Source organism: Nelumbo nucifera, chromosome 3, assembly GCF_055504915.1.
Source record: "Nelumbo nucifera cultivar China Antique chromosome 3, China Antique-T2T, whole genome shotgun sequence".
Classification (NCBI taxonomy): Eukaryota; Viridiplantae; Streptophyta; class Magnoliopsida; order Proteales; family Nelumbonaceae; genus Nelumbo; species Nelumbo nucifera.
Genome location: NC_142651.1, coordinates 23,617,241 through 23,637,642, shown reverse-complemented (window position 1 = coordinate 23,637,642; position 20,402 = coordinate 23,617,241). Strand labels below are relative to the sequence as shown.

The window sequence follows — 20,402 nt, the reverse complement described above, 5'->3', positions numbered from 1 at the left end:
GAGAAGGAAGAAGAAGAAGAATCGAATTATCTTCCCTTTCTCCTCTAATCCTTTTTTTATTAAGAATTAAAGTTAGAGTAATGACAAGTATGCCCTTAAGTGGGCGGCCAGCTAGGCAATAACATAAAGAGATTAAACAAAAAGAAATAACAGGCCCATTAAGAGAGGCCCATTAGCCAACAATAAAAGAAAAGATATTACAAGAGAAGATACTAGGACCCATTCGGCCCAGTCTCTTTACATGCCATAGCTCTATGTTCTGCTTCAGCACTTGACCTTGCTACAACACTTTGTTTCTTGCTTTTCCAGGTCACTAGATTTCCTCCCACAAATGTGCAATACCCTCTTGTTGACTTTCTATCATCCACAGCACCTGCCCAATCAGCATCTATAAAGACTTCCACCTTTAGGTGATTATGTTTGCTGAATAGTAGACCTGTCCTCGGATGCTTTTTCAAGTATCTAAGGACTCTCTCTACTACCTCCATGTGTGGTTTCTTAGGAGAGTGCATGAATTAGCTCAGGACCCCAACTGAATAGGCAATGTCTAGACGGGTCATGGACAAATAAATCAGCTTCCCTACTAACCTTTGGAACTGTTTCACATCTTTCAGAGGTTCACCATCACAATCACCCAATTTATGATCAACATCCATAGAAGTATCTACTGGCCTTGCGCCTAACTTGCCTGTGTCTTGTAACAGATCAAGGGTGTACTTCCTTTAAGAAATGAAGATGCCCTTTTTTGAGTGAGCAACTTCAATTCCAAGAAAATACTTTAGAGGACCTAGATCTTTTACTTCAAAATTAGATGCAAGGAATTGTTTCCACTTTTGTATTTCTAAACTCCAATTTCCTATAATGATGATATCATCCACATACACTATCAATACGGCAACCTATTCCCAACATCTCTTCACAAAAAGTGTGTGATCAGACTAACATTGCTTGAACCCTACTTGCTGAACTGCCATATGAAACTGTGAAGATATATCTTGATGTACATTACTAGAGTAGTCCTTGTTGTACAGTTAGTTCTTATTATTTTATTTGTTCTTTTTATCTTTCAGCCCTGTAAGGGCATTTTTGTAACTGTACATACTTTTTATCACTTTAATATAAAAGAAACTCTTTGAGGTGGGGGTCGACTATTCTTGACACCCCTAGATCTGTTTTCTTCTTGCTCTGAATTCAGTTCACATGGTATTAGAGCAAGTTGCTCTTTGATCTTCCTTCTCTCTGATCCATCTTGTCTTCGTGATCTATTGAGAACCTACATCTCTGTCGAGTGATCCTGGATTGTTTTGATCTATCCAGGAACTCCTCTTCTGTTTTCTGCGCACCCAGAGAGAGAGATTTTATTGGACCTCTCTCGTTTGACCTCCGTTTGCAGCAAGAATTGAAAGGAGTTGTCGCCTAGCCCTTCTCAACATATTCTGAAATTTTTACAAAGATCCGTGAAGTTTTGAGAGAGATCTGGACTCTTCTTCTTGGCGGTTGCGCCCAGACTTTCCTTTTCTGGACTATGTGTTCAGCTTTTCTTTGTTTTGGATCTTGAACAATCTCCGGTGAAAGTAAGGGGTTTCTATCTCAATTTTTTTACTCTCTTGGATTGATTACAACCTATTTCACTTGTCTTTGGATCAAGTTTTACTTTAGATTAGTTTCTTTAAACTTCAGCCGAACCCTATTTGTGCTATTTTCTTGTTGTAATGGCTTCAGACAGAGGTGATATCATTCTTGTAAAGATGAATGGACAGAATTATGGGACGTGGAAGTTCCACTTCGGCTTTTATGTTGAGGGAAAGGGTCTAGAAGGATATCTGAATGGAACGATCACCAAACCAGCTGAGACCGAGGCCAAAGCTTTACAACAATGGAAGTTGGATAATGGTAAACTTATTTCTTGGATTCTGAGTTCTATTGACTATCATATATTTGTACCTATGAGGAGAATGAAAACAGCATGTGAGATGTACATGTATCTAGAAAAAGTTTATCAACAGTCCAACGCATCTAAGCAATATCAAATAGAATCAGAAATATTCTCTTACGACCAAGGAGATAGGAGGATACAGGAGTATTATTCTGGTTTTCTTGATTTATGGGCTGAATATGAGATTGTTCGCATTGAACCCTCAGACCCAGTGGAGTGTGTGAAATATCTTTAGAAGCACTTTGATAAGAGAAAGGTGATTCAGTTCTTGATGAGACTTAGACCTGAATATGAGATAATCAGGTCCAACATTCTAAGTAGGGGAACACTTCCAGATATGGATTCTGTTTTAGGAGAACTTCTAAGAGAAGAGACTAGACTTCTCACTACAGCCGGGTTTGATGGGAAGATGGCTGAAGGTGGGGCTGAAACAGCCTTTGTTGATCATGGGGGTAAGAAGCCAACCCCAAGGACCTCTCCAAAACCCAGTGCTATAAGTGTAAGGGTTTTGGACATATTGCATGTCACTATAAGAAGAAGAATGTGTGTACCTATTGCAAGCAACATGGTCACATCATTCCAGACTGTCCAGTCCAACCAGCTAAGGGCTCTCAGAAAAAGACTCAACCTTGGGCCTATCAGGCAACAGATGGACCAGCAAAAGACACTGTATCTACCAAGGGTGAGTCTTCAGTGAAAGGTGAATCAACAAGTGTCATGGATGAAGAAAGGGTTCAGCAACTGGTATCTTCTGCCATTTCCTCTGCTTTCTCTGCTATTGGCTTGTCTAGTAAGTTCTCTGCATATTGTTCTTCCCCTTCACATGCTTGGATTATAGATTCAAGTGCCACCAACCATATGACAGAAGCCTACCTCAACCACCCAATCCCTTCCACTAAAACTCACCATAAACATATTATTACTACTAATGATGAAAAGTTAGACATCATTGATAGTAATGATCTGTCCCTTCAACTGTCACCAACCAGATCCTTTCCTCTCTCCAAAACCCTCTTAGTACCCAACTAATCTGATTTCTGTTGGCCAACTTGCTTGATACGGGACCGGTACACTGCAAAGGTGAAAGGGAAGGGGCGTAGGCTGGGCCCGTCTATTTGCGCTAGAGTTCGAGAAGTCTCAACCGGGGGCATCCTCAGCTTTACTTAGTTCTTCTTTGTCTAATTCTCTATTGAGTTGTAGAAATAATGTTTGGGATTTGTGGCATAAACGATTGGGTCATCCATATTCCCAAAAATTAAAATTTTTGTTTGACTCTGGTTTGATTAAGAATAAAATTCCCCCTTTTGATGCTTCTTGCACTACGTGTCGTTTGAATAAAAGTCATGTTTTACCATTTCTTCATACATCTGAACATGCCACTAAACCTTTTGGGATAATACATAGTGATGTTTGGTCAGTTTCTATTACTTCACGATTAGGGTACAGATATTTCGTATTATTTATAAATGATTGTACCAGATATACTTGGATTTATTTTCTACGACACAAATTAGAAGGCTTTGGTGCATTTAAATTGTTTCATACTATGGTGCAAAATCGATTCAAGTGCAATGTGACTATCCTCTGCTCAGATTCAGGGGGAGAATATAGAGATGGAGACTTCCTGGCATACTTGAGGAGTCATGGAATTCAGTCTCAGCACAGCTGCCCAGACACTCCACAACAAAATGGTGTAGCTGAACGAAAGAACGGACACATTCTCAGTGTTGTGCGAACATTACTGCAAGAGTCCCATACTCCAACTTCGTTTTGGGTAGAAGCAGCCAGTACAGCCATGTATTTGATCAATTTTCTTCCATCCTCTGTTCTAGGCAACACTTCTCCCTTCCAAAAACTTTTTGGTTATCCCCCAGATTTCTCTAGCCTTCATTTTTTGGTTGTCTTTGTTTTGTTCATCTTCCTGTTCGTGAACGATCTAAATTAACTGCTCAATCTTCTATGTGTGCCTTTGTGGGATATAGTCCTGACCACAAAGGATTTTTGTGTTATGATCCTGCTATTTGTTGTATTCGGATTTCTCGGAATGTTGTGTTTCTTGAACATATCTCCTTTGCTGGGGTTGCTAGATTGTCTGCTCCTTCCATCTCTGTTTTGCAGGACTTTGATTCAAATGACACTACTACTTCCTCAACTGAGAGAGATCTTCTTGTCTTCACCCGCAAGCGGCTACGTGTCCCGGCTCCTGCGCCTACAACCCCCCTTTCACCCGGTCTAGAGCATTCATCTCAAATATTCTCTGTAAGTGATACCTTGACCCAAGATCCTCCTATTTCAGATAGTAGTTCAGTTATTCCACTTTGTCGTTCTACCCGTATCTCTCGACCTCCTGACCGCTATGGTTTTCCTTCAAACCATAGTTCATTTTCTGTTGTCCTTTCTTCCACAGATATCCCTAGATCTTATCAGCAAGCCATTAGAAGTTCTCAATGGAAAGAAGCTATGGATGTCAAAATTCAAGGCCTCTATGAGAATGATACTTGGGATCTTGTGCCAGCTCCTCCAGATGCTTCTATTGTTGGAAGTCGTTGGGTCTATACGATCAAACTGAAATCAGATGGCTCTCTTGATCGATATAAGGCCCGGTTAGTTGCCCAAGGATACAGTCAGGAATATGGGATTGATTATGAAGAAACATTTGCCCCGGTTGCTAAGATCACCATAGTTCAGACTCTTATGGCCATTTCTGCTATTTATTCCTGGACTATTTACCAATTAGATGTGAAGAATGCATTCCTTCATGGTGAATTAAAGGAGACAGTCTACATGAAACCTCTACCTGGATATTGCAGTGATCCTTCACATGTCAGTCGCCTGAAGCAAGCACCCAGAGCTTGGTTTGAGCGCTTCCGGGATGTTATTGCAGCTGGGTATAATCAGAGCTCCTCTAACTACTCCCTCTTTGTTAAGAAAAGACCCCAGGGTATTACTATTCTTCTATTATATGTTGATGACATGCTCCTAACAAGGGATGACCATGACAGCATTTGTGAGCTAAAGTCCTTACTTCATAACTCATTTCACATGAAGGACCTGGGTCCTCTCACTTACTTCTTGGGTTTGAAGGTTCATCATATCAGTCGAGGGTATTTTATTTGTCAACAAAAATACGCCTCTGATCTCGTCAAACTAGCTGGAATCACTGATGAGAAGCATGTTGATACCCCCTAGAGCTGAATGTCAAGCTATCTAAATCCGAAGGCCTCATCCTTCCTGATGCTACCTTGTACCGTCAGCTTGTTGGCTCTTTGATCTATCTTACTATGACCAGGCCTAATATTTCACATGATGTGTCGTCAGTCAATTTGTCTCTGCCCCGAGACAACCTTATATGACTGTGGTTCACCGCATCATCCGTTATGTTAGAGACACAACCTCTCAGGGACTGTTTTCCTCTTCCTCTTCATCCATACAATTGAGGGTTTATGCTGATGCTGATTGGGCTGGTTGACCTGACACTTGTCGATTCACTACTGGGTGGTGCGTCTTCATGGGTGACTCTCTCATCTCCTGGAAGTGCAAGAAACAGCAAACTGTCTGTAAGTCTTCCACTGAAGCCGAGTATAGAGCTATGTCTTCTGCATGTGGCGAGATTGTTTGGCTAAAGTCACTTTTCATTGATCTTGGTATTTCTCTTCCTACTCCTATCCCTCTATATGCCGACAACACCAACGCTATCAAGATCGCATCTAATCCAGTCTTTCATGAGAGGACTAAACATATCGAGGTGGATTGTCACTTTATTAGAGACCTCCTTGTTGCAGGCTTTATATCTCTTCCTCATGTTGCCTCTCACATGTAGATTGCTGACATCTTCACTAAGGCCATGACTAAAAGTCGACATCTCATTCTTGTGGGCAAACTGATGCTGATGTCTATGCATCAGTTTGAGGGGGAGTGTGAAGATATATCTTGATGTACATTATTAGAGTAGTTCTTGTTGTACAGTATCATAGTTCTTATTATTTTATTAAGGGCATTCTTGTAACTGTACATACTTTTTATCTCTTTAATATAAAAGAAACTCTTTGGGGTGGGGGTCGACTATTCTTGACACCCCTAGATCTGTTTTCTTCTTGCTCTAAATTCAGTTCACAGAAACTTACTGAACCAAGCCCTGGGAGTTTGTTTTAAACCATAAAGAGACTTTCTCAGTTTACACACCTTATTTTCACTTCCCTTGGCATAGAATCCAGTGGGTTGAACCATGTACACCTCCTCCTCTAGGCCACCATTTAAAAAGGCATTCTTTATGTCCAGTTGATGCAATTCTCAGTCAAGGTTAGCAGCTAATGATAGAAGAACTCGGATTGAGTTCATCTTAGCTACTGGAGCAAACATCTCATCATAGTCAACCCCGTACACTTCAGTGTACCCCTTGGCTACTAATCTTGCTTTGTACCTTTCAACTGTCCCGTCCGCTCTGTGTTTAACTGTAAACACCCACTTACATCCCATGGGGTCTTTCCCCCTTGGAAGATCCACCAATTCCCAAGTTTGATTTTAATGGAGGGCATTAATCTCCTCCTTCATAGCATTTGTCCATTCAGGGTATTTTAAGGCCTCTGGAACATTTTTGGGTACAGGGATGCAATCAACTACAAATAGAAAGGCTCGATATGAGGGGGAAATGTGATCATAGGAGTCATACTGGGTAATGGGGTGTTTGGTAGTGCATGACCAGACTCCCTTTCTTTGAGCAATAGGAATGTTAAGTCATCCACAGTAGGTGCAAGGGTATCAATAGGTACAACAGGGTTTGGACTTACCTCTTGAGAGTCTAACGGTGTCGATTGCTCAATGTTTGGTAGCTCCACATCTCTATCACATTGCTGATCTCTACGGTGTGTACATTGGAAGACACGAAAGGGGGCAAGGTCCGGAATAGAAGGAAGAGAGACTAGGCAGACCTGAACTTGCTTCTCATCTTCCACACTACTCTCACCTTGAGAAGAAGCGGGGAAGAACGGTTCAGACTCAAAAAAAGACACATCCATAAAGACAAAAGACTTATGACTAACGGGATCAAAGCACCGGTACCCTTTTTGAAAGGAGGGATACCCCAGAAAGATACAAGGAATAGACCGAGGGTCTAACTTACCACGAGGAGACAAATCATGGACAAAGACACAACAACCAAATACTCTCATGGGGATGGAAAATAAAGGAGACTGAGGAAACAACAACTGATGAGGAGCCATGTAGTTCAGCACTCTGGAGGGCATGCAGTTGATGACATAAGCAACTACAAGTATAGCATCCAACCAAAACCTTTTTGGAACATTCATGTGTAACATCATCCCTCGAGCTACCTCAAGGAGGTATCTGTTCTTTCTTTCTACAACACCATTTTGTTGTGGTGTTCTTGCGCAAGAGCTCCAATGAATAGATCCATGGGAGGCAAAGAACTCATTGAGCTCACAATAAAAGTATTCATTTGCATTATCTAATTGAAAGATTTGTTTTTCAACATGGAACTACGTAAACACCATCCTCTAGAAGTCTTTCACAATCTTTGGAACTTCATCTCTACTACACATGGGAAATACCCATGTATAGCAGGAGAAGTCATCGATCAACATGATAAAATACTTATATCCTCCCTCAGAGATTATAGTAATAGGCCCCTATACATCAGAATACACAATATGAAAAGTAAAATTGGATCTTTTATTACTTGAATGAAAAGTTATTCTACATTGCTCAACTGACACGTTTGACACTGGAAATCTAACACTAAACATGACTTAAATAAAACCGGAAGCAAAGACTTTACTATTTCAAATGAAACATGACCTAACCGACTATGCCACAGAAATATTTGACTCTTATTTGACTGAATATATGATTTTGAGGACGACACCGAGAGACCAGCTTTGTTGTCGAGAATGTAGAGACCATCCACTAGGCTCCCTCTACCAATCGTCCTCCTAGAAGTTAGATCCTGAAAAACACATGAGCCAAGAAAAAATGTTACACTATAGTTTAAAGAGTTTGTAATACTACTGATTGAAAGCAAATTTATAAGAAGTTTAGGGACATGCAATACGCAATTCAAGTTAAGGCCATGGAGAAGGGATATTGATCCTTGGCCTGCAATGGAGGAGAAAGATCCATCTGCAAGCCTCACTTTGTCCCTTCTTGACAAAAGGTTATAAGTCTGAAACAGGTTTGGCTTACCGGTCATGTGGTTAGAGGCCCCTGAGTCAATGATCCAAGGGGAGTCAGTGGTAGTGGTGACATGGAATGCAGAGACCGCATTACCTGATGTAGACACAAATGAAGTAAGAGTACCAGTAACTGAACTAACCATCTGTTGCAAAGCCCTACCATATGACTCCAAGTGATCTCTGAAGGAATTCATGATATCTTCCTTGGAGTCAGAACCAGTCAAGTGGTCCCATGTAGTACCAACAAACTGAGTATCCTGGGTTGCCACATGTGCTGCATTATGTGTTGTATTCGGCTTCTTCTGACCTTGCACTTTACCCTGTTCTTGGTTCTTCACTACCCACTTGGGCTTCCCGTGAATCTCCCAACATGTGTCACGAGTATGTCTTGAGCGCTGACAATGGGTACAAAACAACTTATCTTTATCATTAGCCTTCTTGGAGTCACTTTTCTTGCCCATATTGTTATTACCCATTGCAGCCAATGCTACCTATTGCTCCCCCTCAGTTGTAACCATCACACTCTGCCTACTTTCCTCAAATTAAACAAGAGCATACACCTCTTGAACCGAAGTCAACTCTTACTTCTTAAGATCTGAACTCTCAAGGGCTCATAAGCAAGGTTGAGCCCCAACAAGAATGCAAAAACACATTGCTGAGAAACTAGCTTCTTATATGCCTTAGCATCATCATCATGTTTCCATTCTATAGTCTAATAGTAATCCAGTTCCTTCCACACTGAAGTAACGGCTGAATAATAGGGAGACAAACTATGGTTCCCCTATTTACAGGTTGAGGATTCAGCTTGCAACTAGTAAATCTTGGCATAATGCCTTTGCTCAGAATAGGTAGTTTTGGCCTGTTCTCAAATCTCACTAACAGTGTGGCCCACATAAAGTTCTTCTTCACATCGGGTTCCATGGCTGCAAGGAGACAAGACATCACCATACTGTTTTCTTGGTCCCACCTATCATGTTCAGCTGTCTCACACTTGGGTTCTTTCACTCTTCCATTTATGTAACCAGCTTTTTCCCTTGTTGTTACACAGAGTTTCACACTTTTAGCCCACTCCAGGTAATTGAGGCCATTTAGAGGGGTAATTGGCATGGGAAACATCAAGTTTTCACCACCCATACCAGCTGTGCTACGGGTTGGTGTAACCCCAGATGATGTTGGATCATAGTTTGCCATTAAGGGAGAAGGTCTACACTACAAAAAACAGAATCACAAGTGTACCAGATCTGATCCCACACAATCAGAATGCTAAACCCCCAAAAATTCTACTTCTGGAATGAGAGCAAAAAAAAACACTGCTGAAATCAGTCCAGCAATTAGGCTAATTCCACTACAGCAACCAGTAATGTCCAGCACCTAAGTCCAACAATCAGTCCAGCAATCAGGTCATTAGAACTACAGCCCAGAAATCAGTTCAGTTCAGGTTTGGCCATTAGAACATTAGAACTACAGCCCAGAAATCAGTTCAGTTCAGGTTCAGGGCACTAGAACAGCCCAGAAATCGCAGTTCAACTATAGCACATACTCATGTCTGTAATAATAAAAAAAACCCATACTCCTGTCTAACACCTGTACGAAGTAAATCAAAAAACCAAGGCCTTCACTCCATTGGCCACAGAGGAAAAAAGGAATACATACCCCTGTCCAGAACCTGTTCGAAGGTGCAAACCCAGAAACTTATTCTCACTGCATCGAACTGTCCAGCACCTGTTCGAAGGTGCAAACCCAGAAACTAATTCTCACTGCATCGAACAAGGAGAAGTAGGGTGTTTACAGCATCGCCCTTCTTCTACTAGGGCTTCCTTGGTGTTATGACCAACGGGAACAAAAGCAGCAAGTGGCCTGATCAGTCCAATTAGGTTTCTTTGTCCTCCACCCATCCAAGAGATCAAGAGAGAAAGAAAATAGATTCTTTATCGCCCAGAACCTGGCTCTGCTACCATGTAATTTTTCCTGGATAGAGAGAAATGAGAGAGAAGAGAAGAGACAGGAGAGGAGAAGAGAGAGAAGAGAAGGGAGAGAGGGAAATTCGATTGGGAATCAAAAAACAATAGCTGGCCGATGCCCAGCTTATCAATTATATTAACTTAATGTAAAGGATAAGAGACAAATACAATTATGCCCCTGGCCACTCCTTACTAACAAACAAATAAGAAGAAAATAAAAGACACTGGCTGACAGCATCTTAGGCTGATAGCATGCTACCAACAACTGTAAAATAAAATAAACAACTCTCACAACAAAATTTTGCTTGAACTCACTCTATCATGTAGTTTTGATGATTTGGAACAAGATGATAATTTAATAGAGTCTACCTATGCATCGTTTATCATTAAATAGAATAGCATTATTTTGCATATTTCACGGCGTGTCTATAATTTTTACAATATTTCCATATGAAGTTTCTGACATTTCCAACATATTTCTTTTATTTGGATGACCGATATTTCCACTGAAACTGGCATTTTATACTTTGGGTGCATAGGCTAGGGGCAATGTTGCATGGACATGGGCACGAGAGTTGGAATCTGATGTGCATCCAAGAGCCTAGCTCAGCAAGATGAGAAAAGTCAAAAACATAGATTAACATCAATGAAAAAATATATACTACAGATATAGTTCATCTTTTTTGAATTCTAATATTATACCTGCAAAAAAAGGGTCTAACATGTCTTTGTTACCAAGTAACATTTGATACAAAAAACAGCATTCATCTCATACATTAGCTGTTCATTTATGTCAAATAAGCTATAAGATAAAAAAGGAAATGTTACATTAGAAGTGTCCTCAAGAATCCATGGAGTGCCGGACTCCAACTGCCCAACACATGTCTAGCCTGGACACACCATCCGTTTAGGAGAGTCCATGCAACACTTGTTGTGAGTAGGGGGCATAGTCAATGGGTTTGGATTGGGACACCAAAATAGAAGTTGCAGCTGAAAGTGTATTAGAAGTTTAGTACATGAAGTATGACACTCATTTAGTGTCAGAAGATCAACATTTTAGGCTGTTTCAAGTATCAAAATAAGCTCAAAAAAAAGTTGGGGGGAAATGAAACATCCTATTTTGCTCAATTTATTTCTTTTTTTTTACATCTTTATTTTGGGCAAATAAATAGCAAAAAAACAACAAAAAAATGGTAAACTCTGTTTACTTCCCATGGCAATTTTACAAGGAAATAAGACACTTAAAGAAATTTCAAATTTCTAAGGAATAAAGAAAAGTCACACTGTGGACTTAAGTACTTGAGGAAAATGCAAAGATGACAAAGATGGCAACTGCAAGAGACAGCATGGATCTAGATTGTTGAGATTTGAAAATACCTAACAAAACCAGGATGTGAATTTTCATTTCAAGTATGATTCTGAACTTTATACTTAGCAAATAGAAATATATTCGCTCTATGCAATGCAAGTGACAAGATTCTTATCATCTATTAATCTCCTGTCCATTTGTGGGTAGTATTTGGGCATGGTTTTTCCTTCTCATTGATTGTAGGTGGACTCCTGCAGATTTGGGAAGCCTTTTCAAATCGTCTTTCATCACTTTCCCAAGTAAGAGAGGAGATTATTATGGAGATGAACAAGATCCGTGATCCTTTAGACCATTTGGAAGGAGAGGAATGATAAGTGTTCAGTGATAGGAGAGAACTAAAGTCTGTGATCCTCATCGGGAGTATTTATGTTCAAGTGGTGCATTAGGTGAGGACTATGAAGGTTTTTAGGCCTTTCTTCATGAATGATATTCTTAGAAACTGGTTGTAATGCAAATAGCATCTTCCTCCACTTCAAGGACAAGTATTTCAATCCTATGGCAACCACCTGAGGCAGGTAAAGTCAAGCTTAATTTTGATAGATGCAGCCTAGGGAATCCTGGGCTATCAGGCATAGAAGGGTGTTTAGAGATGGTGATGGAGACATTATAACCATGTTTTCAGGACCAAAAGGACAGGGGAATGCAAGGTTCAAAATATCGCATTGTATCATACGATATGTATCAGTTGTTGAACCAAGTGATGCACTATATATTTGGGAATTGGGGGCATTTCTCATGTTTAAATAGTAGTAAATAGTAATAGTAATATTAGGGTGTGCATATACGGTGGTTAGATGAATCAGTGAATGCTTTTAAATAGAGGTGTGGGGATTAATTCAGCAGAATGTGTAGTACCCTGTAACAGGGTGGATGAATCAGTGAACCACCTGTTATTGCACGGCAATTTCTCTTAAAATATCTAGGTGAAAGTGTATAGGCTGTTTACTTTCAATGGTTGTTGCACAGCTTTGATAGAAATATTTTTGAAAGGGTGGCACTTACAGGGATTGAGAAAGAGAGGGAAAGTTATTTGGCAAATGATCCCTGGAACAGTGTTTTGGACATTCTTGACAGTAAATCCGATTGAAGATTAAAGAAGAAGAAGACGAGAAGGGAAGAAAAGGGAAGAGAAGGAGAAAGAAAGGAGAAAGAAGGATTAGAGGCAATGAACAGTGCTGGCGGCGCCAGCTTCATTATAATCTATAGGGCGAAAAAAATAAGAAGGGAAATGACCCTTGTGCCCTACTACAAGTAAAGTACAAGAATCAGAAAAAATAAAAATGCTTTAATCATCCAAACAGACCCTAACAAAATAAAATCAATTTTTTCAACACTCCCCCTCAAGTTGGAGCATAGATGTCAATCATGCCCAACTTGTCAAACAAATCATTATGCCACACATGATGAAGACCTTTGGTGAAGATGTCTGCAAGTTGTTCTTCTGAGCCAACATATGGGGTGCACACTTCTCCATTCACAAGTTTCTCTTTAATAAAACACTTGTCCACTTCAATGTGTTTCGTCCTATCATAGAGGACTGGATTAGCTGCAATGTTGATAGCAGCCTTATTGCCGCAATAGAGTGACATAGCGTTGCTAACTGCAAAACCCAGTTCACCTAACAGATTTCTTATCCACATGATTTCAGCAACTCCATGAAACATAGCTCTGCATTCTGCTTCAGCACTAGATCTAGCCACCACACTTTGCTTCTTACTTCTCCATGTGACTAGGTTTCCCCCTACAAAGGCACAATACCCACTAGTAGACTTTTAGTCATCAATTGCCCCTGTCCAATCAGCATCAGTATATACTTCCACCTTTAAATGTCCATATTTCTGTAATAGCAAACCAGATCCGGGAAACTTCTTGAGGTATCTGAGGATCCTCTTTGCAGCTTCAAGGTGAGTTGTCCTAGGATTGTGCATGAACTGACTAAGGACACCCTCTACATAAGCAATACCAGGACTGGTCATAAACAAATACAAGAGTCTCCCTACAAGTCTCTGAAACTTCTTTCCATCTTTCAAGAACTCTCCCTGACTGTCTCCCAGTTGATGGTTAGATTCAATTGGTGAGTCAATTGGTCTCGCCCCTAGTTTGCCTGTATCTTCTAGTAGATCTAGTACATATTTCGGTTGGGAAATAAAGATGCCCTTGTGAGAGCGGGCAACTTCAATTCCAAGGAAATAACGTAAGGGGCCTAGATCTTTCACTTCAAATTGAGTGGCTATGAACTTTTTTAGTCTCTATATTTCAGCCTCCCAATCTCCTGTGATCACTATGTCATCCACATACACAATTAGAGTAGAAATTTTCCCTTCACCTTTCTTCACAAATAGAGTTGGTATGACTGGCATTGTTTGAACCCTATCTGTTGAACTGCTAAGTGGAACTTACTAAACCAGGCCCGAGGAGATTGTTTCAGCCCATATAAAGATTTTTTTAACCTGAACACTTTCTATTCACTGCCTTTGGCACAAAAACCTAGAGGTTGGGCCATGTACACTTCCTCTTCTAAGTCACCATTCAAGAAAGCATTTTTTATGTCTAATTGGTGAAATTCCTAGTCAAGATTTGCTGCCAATGAAAGGAGAATCTTGATAGAGTTCATCTTGGCTACTAGAGCAAAAGTCTATGCATAGTCCACTCCATATGCTTATGTAAAACATTTTGCCACCGGTCTGGCCATGTACCTTTCAACAGTTCCATCAGTCTTGTGTTTCACTGTGAACACCCACTTGCAACCCATTGGTTCCTTCCCTTCAGGAAGATCGACCAACTCCCAAGTGCCATTTTTGTGTAATGCATCAATCTCTTCCTTCATTGCATCTGTCCATTCAGGTTTAGATAAAGCGTCTACCACATTCCTAAGAACAGGGATACTGTCAACAAAAGAGAGGAATGCACGATATGAAGATGAAATATGGTCATAGGACACAAAGTGAGAGATAGGATGATTAGTGGTACAAGATCTAACACCCTTTCTCTTAGCAATAGGAACATTGAGATAATTAATGATAGGGGAATCAACATTGAGAGGAACAAGCATGTCAATAGAAGCAAGTGTACCTGGCTGATGGGAAGGATCAACCTCCGGTGAAGCCAATGATGTTGGTTGCATAGTGTCAGGTTCCATGGCTCTTGAACTCTGTTGGCTTTTGTGGTGGCGAAGAAAGACACGAAATGGAAGAAGGTCAGGTAGAGGAGGTAATTGAATCTGAGTCTGTATCTCCTCAACCCTACTCTCCCCCTGAGGAGAAACCGAGAAGAAATGTTGATTCTCAAAGAAGGATACATCGATTGAGACATAGTACTTGCGAGAGGTGGGATCATAGCAACAATACCCCTTTTGAGATAAAGGGTAACCAAGGAAAACACAAGGAATAGCACGAGGATCAAATTTACCCCGAGTAGGTGGCAAGTTATGAACAAAGCAACCACACCCAAAAACATGCATTCGAATGGGGAACAACGGAGTTGTAGGAAACAAAAGTTGATGTGGGGCCTTATACTCTAGTAACCGAGATGGCATACGGTTGATGATGTACGTAACACACAGAAAAGCATCCATCAAAAAACGTTTCAAAACATTCATATGGATTAAAGCCACGAGCTACTTTGAGAAGATGACAGTTTTTTCTTTCAACGACACCGTTTTGTTGGGGTGTCCTAGCACAAGAGCTTCGTTGAAGTGATCCACTCGAAGCAAAAAATTTGTGGGCAAACTGTTTTCTTGGTCATTAGCTAGTTTAGAATGAACAAATCAGATTACAGTTCTCTTTTTGGGTATGAAAATCGTTTTGTAAACACAAATAGTGGTATAGTGTTTTGTTTTTGTATTTTCACTTTGTACAGCCTCTAGTTGTACAAGGTCTGTTTTTATTGTAGAGATAAAGAGAATTAGCCGAGAGAGATATTTCTGTAATTTACATCTTGTTGTATTTTATTTTCTTCTTGTACACTATCTTCTCTTGTACTCTAAGAACAATTTGGTCCTTTTACTTTTTTAATATAAATTTCTCTCTTAGGGTGTCGAGCTCCATATTGGACACACCCACAAACTTGTGGCTGTCTTTTTCTCTTCTGGATTTACAGACCTTGACCAGCCTCTGACATGGTATCAGAGCAGATCACAATCTGACCTACTGAGCTTACTTCTCTGTCCTTTGAATCTTTTGGCATTCAGGGGTCTTCTCAACAATACGTGGGAACCCTCTTGTGCCCTAGAGTTTTCTCTCCCAAGGCTGTTTCGATCAAACCTTGACAGATCTGAAATCTGGGAGTTTGCACCATCAGCTTCATCTTTTCTCTTTGATCTGCACTTGGAGACATCAGATCTACTTGAAACTCTACATCTAGTGTCGCCCAGAGGAGTTCTTGTGATCCTCTTCAGCTTTGTTGAATTTGGTTTGATTTAAAAAGGGTTTTATCCTTCTCTTGGTTCAGCATACTGTGACAGTTTCCTTTTCTGGACATTTGATCGAAATGTACCTCTCTATCATCATCTCTTCTTCAATTTCTGATATAATATCTTGGAAATCAGCAATTTTCTTTATGATAATGGCTTCAAAAAGAGTAGATGTCCTTCTTGTTAAGTTTAATGGATCGAACTATGCCTTGTGGAAGTTTAACTTCTAATTTCATATTGAGGCAAAGGGCCTTTGGGGTTATTTAGACGGAACTGTACCTAAACCTGATGGCTCAGATGTTAAGGCTTTAAATCAGTGGAAAATTGACAATGCAAAGATTGCACCATGGATCCTTGGATCCATTGAGATTGGCATTGCCATTCCTATGCGAGGTTATAGAACAGCTTATGAAATGTATGAATATCTAAAGAAGGTATATCAGCAATCAAACACCTCTAGGCAGTACCAAATAGAGGTTGATACCTTCTCATATCATCAGGGAGAGAGAAAGGTCCAGGAGTACTATGCAGGGTTTATTAACCTCTGGACAGAATATGAGTTAGTACACATGGGAAAGAATCCTTCGGATTGTTGTGTGAGGTATATGAAGGAAAACTTTGATAGAAGGAAAGTTATGCATTTCCTAATGCATCTCAGACCTGAGTTTGAAGTTGTCAGGTCTAATATCCTGAGCCGAGGAACTCTTCTTGATTTAGATACCATTCTTGGGGAAATTCTGAGAGCCGAAACCAGATTTGCTACATAGACCACACTTGATGGGAGGAAAGACTCCAATATTGATGTTGTTTTCCTGACAACCAAATCAAACGGGAAGAAGGATTTCTCCCGAGTGGTTGTTTGATACAGGACTAGCAAACTGGGGAGGTGAAGGGGAAGGGGCGTAAACTGGGTCAACTATTTACTCTGGAGTTTGAGAAGAAGAAAGCTTATTCAGTTTCCCCTTCTTGTTTGCTTTCTACTGCATCTAGTTTTGAACCTTTTAGTTGTAATAATGACTGGAACTTGTGGCATAAACACCTCGGTCATCCTTTTAAAAAGAAACTTGATTATCTATTTGCTTCTGGTAGTTTACCTAATGCTACTGCTTCTTTTAAGAATGTTAATAAATCTTGCATTACTTGTTGTTTGAGCAAAAGTAATATTTTACCCTTTCCTTCTCCTTCTGAGCATGCAACAATACCTTTTTATTTAATATATAGTGATGTTTGGTCATCTCTAGTTACTTCTAGATTGGGATTCAAATATTTTGTTACTTTCATTGATGACTACACTCGCTTTATTTGGATTTATTTCCTCCGCAAGAAATCTGAAGTTTATCATAAATTTAAACTTTTTCAAGCCTATGTTGCCACCCAATTCAAAGGAAAAATATGTATCCTACGATCTGATTCAGGGGGAGAGTACTTTGATGGGGATTTTCAAGCTTATTTGAAAGAATAGGGAATCCAATCCCAAAAATCCTATCCTAGTACTCCACAACAAAACGGAGTAGCAGAAAGAAACAATAGACACACCTTGAGTGTAGTTCGGACCCTTCTACAAGACTCTCATGTTCCTTCTTGGTTTTGGGTGGAGGCAGCCAGCACTACTATGTATCTAATAAATCTTGTTCCATCATCTGTTCTGAATAACACCTCTCCATTCTAGTCCCTGTTTCACAAACCTCTTAACCTATCTTGCTCAAAAGTTTTTTGTTGTGTTTGCTTTGTTCGTCTTCCACCCCATGAACACACCAAGTTGACTGCACAGGCAGCGTTATGTGCCTATGTGGGGTACATATACGCTTCAAAATTACATACTGCATCAATACATTTACATTTTTTGTTTCATCATTAACTAATCAATGAAACTCTATTGATTTAGCAATAGCAAGTATATAGAAAAGTTATATTTGTTAGAAGAGGTAACAACTCGTGCCTCCTCTTGGGTCTACTGTATTGCCTCATATTTCTGTTTTAATAAATTATATTCATTCATCAAAAAAAAAGTATATAGAAAAGTTTTACATTTTTTATGAGTTACAGGAGAAAAGATTACTATTGCATGAATAAAAGTAAGCTGCTTGGATCAGCCCCTATCAAGCACCCATTTTTACAAAAAAAAAGTCCCTTGATTTGCCTTGCCGGCTTGGAAATTGAAGGCCCCGAGTACAACTCCACCCAATTTTAACTCCATTACTCGCTACTCATCTTCTTAACAGTTGGTTATTCTTCTCACTCACCTGAACGAGGTATTCACTATTCAGGTTTGAAGCTAGCTATCTAATCTCCCGTAGAAGTGTACCAGTATATCCAATGGATTTATCCCTTTCCTTGCATCATCCACCATCCACCCTAAGATCACTTTACAATTTCTTTCTACATCCGACCTTCTCAGCTTCAAGGAGAAGTATCGACACAGATCCCAGTACAATTACAAATTAGACACTTTCTTTGTTTTCTTATAACACCTTAAAAGTTTTAAAATGCTCTTAAGTGGAAATCGCAATTTACCTAATTTTTAGTTTCTGAGAGACAGAAATAAAGAAATTGAACTCGCAAATATATTTTGATATGAGTATGCATTCAAAGCTATTGGTTACAAAAATAGGACTTTGAATTACTGTAGGAACGTAAAGTTAAAGCAGGATTTCAACCTCGCCATGTTAATTTATCGTCGGTCACAGAATAACAACTAGAGTTTCTTTCCCATTTGCAGCTTACATCGTGTTGAGCATAAACAGTTTTCAATATGTTAGCATTGCTAAAAAAATTTAACAAGCAAAGTTACAAACTTCAGGACAATGGTGTCAAATCAAAATAGAGTCCATTGCCTACAATTACAAGATCAAGTAACTGAGATTCAAAACGCCATAAATACGCGGCAAAGAGAGTGAATATATACCTGAGCCAACAAGCTGACTGCATGGCAGTCGTACCCATGCTGGGAGAAGAAGGGAAACCAGTGTTCGACCCAACACCAAGCAGCGTGATGGATTCCATGGACAAAAACCAATGGTGGATTCATAGGTTTATCCTCATTTGGGTCATTTCGGGTACCCTTTTGGAAAATAACCTCCATGTTCAAACCAGAGGGGAGCTCGTGGAACAGACGAGACTGACCTTCTTTGAGCTGGTACTGGACTCGCATTGCAAAGGCTCTGCCATGGACTGCGACAGGCTTTACGGTCCTTTGGATGTGAATGGATTTTATGCGAAGGAGAGCGTTGGTGTGGATTGAGAGAGGAGCAGTCATGATGGTTGCTGAGTGCTGGCTGGTGAGGCTGGAGGCTGCCCTCTACTACTAGTCACTAGAGGCCGTGTACCAGCCCAAGAGGTGATGTTCATATTCCTTCAGGGCTAGTTTTGGGGAAAAAGATTGGAAATCTAGGTTGACACGTTTGTCCACAGTGCTTTCTTTGTGCGACACGTCCGTCCATAATTAGAATATGAACCAACGCGTCACATGAAGAGAACCTGTGTCTGTAAGCTGTGAAGTGTGAACAGCATAGTTTGTCAGTTTGTCTAACGTGAAGCTTTGATCGAGCTGCTTGCCTGCTTTCACTGATTTTTTAGTGCTTTATCAAAAGCAGCTCAACCAATGCTTCAACCCTTTTAGGAGGGCTTTCACGTAGCAGCTTCTGGCATTACAAGGTGAGCTCCCAAACAAACAAGCTATAACTAATGTTTGGTGAAAACTCAGAAAGCCCAAAATAGATATCTTACAGCTAAAAATCCAACTCTAGTGATTTTCTCCAAGAGCCCATATGGAGGGCTTCTGCATTGATTAAGCTGCGTTGACGGAGCAGCTTTGGAGAAGTTATAAAACTAGCTTCATCAAAAAATTGAGTTCTCAGTTCACCGACAGCATTTTGGGCTTTTCCGGGATCATTCTCAGCTAAACGACAGCATCTTTGGGCTTTTGGGGGGTTTTCACCAAACACAACTTTCTGTGTAGGGCCTAACATGCAACGCTGGAAACTGCTGCAGGAAAACCCCCCAAATGGGCACTAAAATTCTTTTATAACTTCAAAAAAAATATATTCTATGAAATCCACATGTCCACCACATTATTGTAGATGGCAGTATATTTCTTCATATATATAATTTATTAAAATATGCATTTCTTATTCATACCTAATTTATTGTTATTTCAACCTTAGATTTAGTATTCCTATATTCATAGAATTTGTAAGATTTTCACCGATATTTCCAAATATATCCATAATATTCCAAAATACATGTCCATTTCCCAACTTACCAATATACCGATATTTTGAACCTTGATTAATACAAATCTTGCAATTGTAGAGGTAAGCATGCCTTCAGTGAATTCATCTTTGCTTGTACATAAACCAAAGGAATGATGTTCAAGCAAAAGGTTGACCCCTTAAAATGCAGCTTGCAAGAGACAAAAGAGAGCATGCCTCTGGGAATGAGATCACAAATGGACCAAGGAGGCACCTGTTGGATTCCTTGATCGAAATCCCTGTTCCCTCTAACATCAAATAAATACTGTACAATGTATTTCTCACCT

The 20,402-nt window shown here is 40.0% G+C and overlaps 1 protein-coding gene across 10 annotated transcripts in view; it reads right to left on the bottom strand.

Moving 5' to 3' along the window:
- The window catches only part of LOC148801035 (uncharacterized), a 34,423-nt gene extending 15,207 nt beyond the window's left edge, over window positions 1-19,216 (bottom strand). For 6 of the 10 annotated variants that reach the window (XR_016084025.1, XR_016084024.1, XR_016084026.1 and 3 more), the window contains exons 1-3: window positions 18,771-18,907; window positions 8,135-10,092; window positions 6,724-7,898 (exon numbers count right to left, since the gene is read on the bottom strand). Coding sequence is in view for 7 of the 10 variants with exons in the window: in XM_088901096.1 (XP_088757222.1) it covers window positions 6,724-7,254 (531 nt within the window). In the remaining 3 variants the exon portion in view is untranslated. Of the gene's footprint in view, window positions 1-6,723; window positions 7,899-8,134; window positions 10,194-18,770 lie in introns of all 10 variants that reach the window. The other 4 variants (XM_088901098.1, XM_088901099.1, XM_088901097.1 and 1 more) reach the window with 4 other exon arrangements.
- Window positions 19,217-20,402: the final 1,186 nt, after the last annotated feature.